At 31.6% G+C, this 7421-nt stretch overlaps 1 protein-coding gene across 1 annotated transcript; it reads left to right on the top strand.

The window, feature by feature from the left end:
* Window positions 1-852: 852 nt before the first annotated feature.
* LOC124371011 (putative protein TPRXL) lies at window positions 853-6566 on the top strand. The gene is made up of 3 exons (XM_046829323.1): window positions 853-991; window positions 2372-2482; window positions 3272-6566. Exons 1-3 carry the CDS (start codon window positions 957-959, stop codon window positions 3696-3698), a joined length of 573 nt encoding a protein of 190 aa, XP_046685279.1. The 5' UTR covers window positions 853-956; the 3' UTR covers window positions 3699-6566.
* The last annotated feature ends 855 nt before the right edge of the window (window positions 6567-7421 follow it).

Below are 7421 nucleotides of genomic sequence, written 5' to 3'. Positions count from 1 at the left end.
CATTTGAGAGCTTACTAAGATCTATCAATCTGTTTCTCTGTCCACAGAATATCGCCAGATTAAACACAGCTAAATATGTGGAATTCTTTGTGAAACTTCATATCCACGAAGGCAGATCAGTTTCAATGATTCCGCATGTCCTATGGATGTGTGCTTATTTTGTCCGTAGTGAAGCCTCCTGACTAAGGCTTGATCTGGCGTACTTCTACCGTATCATCTGGACTTACATGTATGGATAAAACTAAATTGTACAGTATTTTAATACAATTAATTAATAATATATTAAAAGTGTATAATATATTACACATTGCATTGATACTATAATAAACCCAAGGATGTGAAATTTGTTTCTTTAGTTTAGAAAGCGAGAAGTAAAAATCGCTCTTAATAACTGTTAATAAAACCTGACCAACTAATAATAAATGGTAGCAAGAGTTTTACCGGCATACACCAACCCAAATAGTTTACTCAATATTTGCAGCTGGTATCAGAGTAATTCTGGTTTTGACTAGTTTCGACTTAATTTAATTCTTTTATTGTGGTAATCAAGAAAATGAAAACTGATCTTTATAATAAAACTCAAATTGTAAAGAATTATCATTTTTAGTTTATCGTCAACTTTCAATACAACGATAATGTATCTATTGAACAGTTATCCCTGTTAAATTCAGAATAACTTCGAAATCTTCAACTAATATGACTGTTACACAAAATAATTATTCATCGTGGTTATTCCAATAAGTTATTTAGCCTAAAATTTCGTCCCAACGCAGAACAGGTTACCCTTCAGGTTATTTGTATGTACTTATCACAAAATGAGTGGTAACCATTCAATCGATAAACCTTACACAGATAAGATATCCGGTATTGCGTCGGAGAGGAGGCAATCTGGCAAACACGCAACCCACACTGGGACAACTGATAACGTCAGTACTTGAATTGTATCTGTTCACAACATGCTGGGCCGCAGGGAGAGGCGACGTCAGAGAAGGTAACATTTTCCGAGTTTATAATTCTTCATTTATACGTATTAAAAATTCAATAACTGTCATGAAATCTGTAGATTTATATTTTTACAAAAAGTTTTTCAACTTCTTTATGTGGAAATAGTAACACGTTGTCCCTGGACAGGACATCAAAAAGCGATCAATTGATCTTCCGAGTGCAGATTTTTAGATTTGTAAAAGTAATATAACCCCAAAAAATACTGTACATTTCTGCAAATGTTCTGTCACTTTTAATTTTCATGTTTTAACAATAGTTTGGTTTACTATGAATGATAAAGTGTTTAATTTTAACGTGATGTTTATTTTACGAATATGTGTATTAAATGAAGACGCTTTAAAAATGTATTAATCACTCATATTATTGTCGACACATGCATACATAAACACTTCTGGCAAAGAATAACAACAGTTTAATTTGTTATTGCTTTTATTTTTAAAAGGAAGTAGACCCTATAAATTAAAATACAGAAAGTTAAAGTTTTGTTTTTATAATAACAGTATTAGCCCAGTATCTATTTTTTTGAGACGATTGTTGAGCAAAAAATTAATTAAAGTGTAGTCTATATCTAAAGAGCCAAAAGAAACGATTAAGTAGCCCGACACTTTTCATTCTATTACATTTTCTTTGTCACATTAAATCTAATCTTTGTGTGTTAACTATGAGTGTGTCTAACCTTTGTATATTGTCTCTTCAAACATATTTATTATAATTTGATTAAACATCTCGCTCGATGACCTTAATTGTCAAAACCCTTCTAAGATTCTGCAAAAATGCTATACGACATTTTAAAATGTGTTATAATATAGAATGCAATAATACAGTTTTTATATATTTCGAGCTGTGTTTTTTTTTCGAATATCATCACGTGAAGACGGCAGGTCTTTAGCATTTTAAGAAGTAACAAACTATACAATGAATTGTATCTCCCAAAAACCATTTTGAATTGGTTTAAATAATCTTGGGCTTTTATTCTAATAGGGAAATATTTATATTGAATACATATAATAAATATTATGATAAAACATCTTGAGGATCTGATTATTGCATTAGTTGCATTTTGCTAAAAATTTTTACATTACAAAAAAATTTAAATAATATATTTACTGAGTATTTAAAAAATATTATAGAGATGTGTCTGTTGCTAGGTCAACGTACTTCAATAAATCCCAAGAAACAAAACATTTGGACACTAGTGACTATAGTAAATAACAATTTGCTTTTAAAAATATCAAAACATATTTTAAGTGCTTTAAACGATCTTTTTGCAATAAACTAAAGTCTTTAGATCATACACATAACATGTGGTACTTGTATAGTTTGTTCATATCTCTGTTTAGGTGTTTAATAGTATTAATGTTTTTAGAGAGGCGCAGCAGCAAGAAAATAATTCTTCGGGCAAAAAGATTGTGAAAACAGTGATGAAAACTGTATTTATGCCACACAATGCTGTGACTACCACAATAAGTTGTGCGAAGTGAGTAAACATTTAATTAGTTTGATTTTAAAATGTTTATAGTCATGTTTTTGTTATTATTTCTTCGCCATGTCTGTATATTAACGCGAATCTTGTGTTACTCATATTATATTCCTGAACATGTTTGTAGTTTCAGTAAATATCTGTTACAAAACATATTTTTATGATGAATGATTATCTCCTAGTCGTTTAGCTGCGGAATAGACAATGTACACGTTTAATAGACAAACTTTTAAATCTAACTTTCTTTAAATTGTGTATGTGATACCTTCGCGTACTACCAGTACCTAAAACCATGGTTTAAAGTGACCGATAATAAAGTAATGAAATAAAAATTAATAAAATAAAAAAATTTTGACATGTTACCCTTAAATACAAAACAGAATAATTTTTATATCAACTACAGTTCTTAGCAATTCAAATATGACCATGAATTTACTTAGAAATATGTAAGTCTCTTCTACTTTTAAAGTAAATTAGGAATACTACTTTGGCATTCCTCAATAGCGATGAAACATATACAATATGAAAACCTCCCTAAATTTCAAAATTTTAAATGAAAATACATGTGCACATGAAACTGCAGATTGTTACATATTTGTTGAGCGCATAGTAAAGTGTTCCTTTACTGTTTGGAATATCTGAGTTGTGTTCATATATTATTTCAGTAGAGCAACATTACTGGCAGTAGTGTAACTGTAATAATCTAACTCAACAAGTGTAAATAACTTTTTTTACAACTGTTGAAAGATGTGAATTTCTGAAATTTATAATAAAAATACGTTGCAGACTAGGAGTGAAGGTGGTCAGTAAATTTGCGGGTTCTCACGAAGATGTAAGCAGTCATGAGCCAGAACATCCAATCACATCTTCTCAGCATATATCAAAGTCCACTCCAGATTTGCGTCCAACATGTCCAAACTGGACATCAAGCTCTCCTTCACCCAACATGTGCCCGCCACAAGATTTTACATCATCTACCATGATGACTTTTCCACATAGTAGTACTAGAGCTCTCTCACCAAACACCGCTTCCTCATCTTCACCAGCGTATTGGGGAGTAACTGATCCCCTACCAAATGTATCCTCTACAGCTTCCAGTACGCGATCCAACTCACCCAGTGTACCTCCGAATACACCATATGAGCCAGTATCAAATCCGTTTGCTGGACCATATTTGCATCCAATGGCACTAGCGACATATTATGAGAACTAAGTATTCACAGTTTTAATAGTTCTACTTTGAACATGATGTGCAGAAAATTATGGTTGCATCACAAATGTTAATAAAGGTGATGTAGAAGCTAAATTAAAAAGCATTATTACAAGGTGGTCCCAGAAAACATGATACGTTTGGAAAAATAATTGTTAAGGTTTTTGTTTAGTACTATTGCTTTTGGAAGATTAGCACGTAGGTATTACAGAATCTATATCATAAGCAACTATTCATGTTGTTAACGTCTCAATAAACAGTGATACATTGTGTACGTAATTTTAAACTTACGTAATAATGATTACATAATCATTTATAAAGCTATGACTGTCCAGTGGATCACAATTTTAAATGTAAAATAATGAATAAATAATAAAGAACAACTACATTTACAATTTTTTTAATTATATGCGCTACAGAATAGTTTCTTTAAAACGACAACAGTAAAAATCCGATCTCAAGTCTTAGAACTATAAATGCTAGTAAAACAAATTTACTAGAAAATTTGTTACTTATTCCGTAATAGTCTAAGTGTAGAGTCTGGTTGTTTTTTGCCCGCAAAAGTTTAAGCTGATGTTATGAGAATAGAGTGTTAGCAGAGTGTCCAAACAATTTATATCAACACAAGATATTTAACACAATATATAAAACAAAATAAACATTCTTAAAGTAACTTATCCCAGTTTAGTCTAATGAAGACATTAAAGGTGTTTCTTTGGCTATTCTCAGCTTAAAATTTAAAAATATACTTCTGCACGATCTGGTTTATATGGTTTATTGATCTATACACTAACAGGTCACTGAAAAAAATGAATGTGAAGGGGCAGTGTTAATAAATTTATTAGAAATTATTATACAAATTATACAATCTAATTATACAAATTAGACAGAGATAGAGTGGTCAGTGTAATCCACGGTATAACAGCTGTGATATGTATAGTCAGATGGGTTGCGAATTACCAGTCTTCAGAAAAAGGGCAAACAAATGTACGGTCGTTATGTACTCTCACGAAAGTTATTAATCATGAGGAAGTCATGACTTACATTTCGCCAAAACTTTCGTTCAGTGAATATAAACTCTAATATTAAGTATGATAAACTTTCATAAATGAAATGTCCATATAGTACTGACTTAAGTTCAAATACATTGAAGTCGGGTGTGTTTTAAACAGTTAGCCTTTATTACACGAATCAACTTCTCCTATTTGAGAAACTCCATAATTGCTACGAAATCTAACCTAGAATTACCACGAGACGTTCTTACTACAGATGTAACTTGGTGGATAGCTTATTCAAAATGGTAATAGGTGCTGCCATTGCTATAACTTAGTGCTGGACTATATTCATCATTCATATTCTATAATACACTATGCTCTATAAATTCCAGGAGTTTTAACTAGGGCAGAATCATTGAGTTGAGCTGCATTCAATATAGTAGGTACCTGCAATTTAGTTTTCTAACTTCAAATGCAATGGTTTAGGGCCATAGTTTAAGTTTGCATTAACTTCCCATAATCATTCAAGTTCCTCAAGAGACCAAACACCATAAATGCCATTTTGATCTTGTAGGTACGAAATAGTTACCAAAATGTATAATACGAAAAATTAAAAAGAAGCCAAGTGATTGCGTAAAAGGAATAAATTATCCAAAAGTAACTAAAGAAAGAGAATATTTATGATTTAGTGCGTCCGCGTCTGAACTGTTTTAGAACAAGAAAGAAGTTAAGATTTCTAAATTATTCTTTTTTACCCGGAGTTATGTGTGGTTGCTTGTGATTATAAGGTGTATTGTAACACGTATTATTTAGTTACGTATATAATAACTAGTGGTAGTGTTGTAAATAGTTTTATTTTTGAGTATGATATAAATAATTACACAAATGACGAAAATATTTGTTGAAATATCTTACTAATGAGGTAGAAAATTTTATAACAAATGTGATTGTCTGTATTAAGTAGCCAATAGTTTGATGAGTTCATTTATTGAGTAAAAATCAAACTAAATAGTATACAAGCAATACGGTACTTATTTACATGTAAATATTACCAAGAAATACGTGTTATTAATATATTATAACTAAGAATCAACAAACAGATATACAATATAATGACTTCAGAAAGGAACAACAAATATACACATGTAGACAACGGGTGAATAAATGAGAAAAATAAACATGATGAATTGATTTGTGACTATACCAACCTGTAGATTGTTCCGTACATGCAGTAAATATTTCACTCCTGTTAGTAAATATTTTCGGTTCTGTTTTACAGAGGTTTTATCTCTCTTTACGGTTCTCACATGATTACTAAGAAAGGAGGGGAGAGAATAAAAGATAACACCGCCCAGAAGTGATTATAATCTCGCCATCCCACAATGTACGGGTCGGGACCGGGACGCCTGCACTTTCAACATCGTAGGAGACATAAGTTAAAAACTGTGCTATATTTATCTGACATCTCTCAGTTAATGAGAGCTTAGGATATATCTCAAGTCATTGAGGGAAATAAGTATGGTAAAGTGCAATTATTTACATTTACTAACTTATACTATAGAAAAAACATACTTAGACTGGTATGCAATTATTTGAAGTATTTGGTTTGATCAATTTACATAAAAATTTGGTGTTTTAGAGTTTGGAAACCAATGTTTACTAGAATTTTAAAATGTATACTTAATTAAGATTAATGCTTCTGAACTGAATAAGCTTTTACAGTTTACGAACTTTGACTTTCTTAATGTACAAAGTTCAAAAGATTACACCATTATAAAGGCTTATATAGTAACTACCATATTGGCAGTGTGTATGCAATAGTTGCTTCAAGTATTGTTCTTTGATGATTTTCAAATTAAATGCGATTAATGAGTTAGTTTGGCCTTATTTACCCGTACTTATCCTGTGTTATTTGATTAGTTGACCCTAGAAAAACTTTATTAGAGCCTGCAGAAAAAGTCTATTCGTATAGTTTATAAATTAAAATTTGGATAGTTGTATGAAGGGGTCTTCAGGGATCTTGCTTGGGCTGCGCACACTTCCATGCTTGTACTTGTAAACGGAAGTGTATGTAAACGCAGGGTAGAGCAGTGCAGCAGTACAAGACTAGGGCGAGAAGCAATTTTCGTAGCGCCCTCACCCTACTGCCGTATTTACACTACTGCCATCGAAAGATACTCAATATACTTCATGATGGCCTAAGATCAAAAATATATACATCAAAACTTAAAGCTCGTTTGATGTGCTACGTAGTGCATTGCATTCTATTCAGTGGGAGAATTCATGGACCATTGCAAAAGGATAGATCATTGATAACGATTGGGTCATCACCTGGAGTGCGTACTTGTACTAGTAAGAATGACTAAAAGATTATGATTTTTTTAATAACTTTAACAAGTACTTATTGTGCAGAAAATAGTATTATTTTAGGTAAAAGTTATTTTCTTACCATCCACATCCTGTCCTAAGGTGTGTGTATTGTAGCGAAAATCTGCTGCTTCTACGCACGAACTCCTTAGCTGATCAATAACTACAGTAAAAATTCCAGACACAATGTTAAAGGAGCTAACCAGATTCGATTACTTTATTTGCACAGCTTCATTTAATGAGGTTTTTATAAAAGCGTATAATTAGCATTTCCATGGCATTAGATGAATTATTGATCGTTGGCGCAATCAAAAGTTAAAATGAGATAATAACTTCGTCTCTGCAATCTGCTTCTGCATTACTG

This window comes from Homalodisca vitripennis, chromosome 1, assembly GCF_021130785.1.
Source record: "Homalodisca vitripennis isolate AUS2020 chromosome 1, UT_GWSS_2.1, whole genome shotgun sequence".
Taxonomy (NCBI): domain Eukaryota; kingdom Metazoa; phylum Arthropoda; class Insecta; order Hemiptera; family Cicadellidae; genus Homalodisca; species Homalodisca vitripennis.
The sequence above is the reverse complement of the archived record's forward strand: the minus strand, read 5'-3'. Positions and strand labels throughout refer to the sequence as shown.

Bases quoted from the DNA above. Each gene is read 5' to 3' on its own strand.
- LOC124371011 (XM_046829323.1), top strand. From the start codon at position 957: ATGCTGGGCCGCAGGGAGAGGCGACGTCAGAGAAG. The intron at 992-2,371 runs GTAACATTTTCC...TAATGTTTTTAG, and splicing joins GAGAGGCGACGTCAGAGAAG to AGAGGCGCAGCAGCAAGAAA. The intron at 2,483-3,271 runs GTGAGTAAACAT...AATACGTTGCAG, and splicing joins ACCACAATAAGTTGTGCGAA to ACTAGGAGTGAAGGTGGTCA.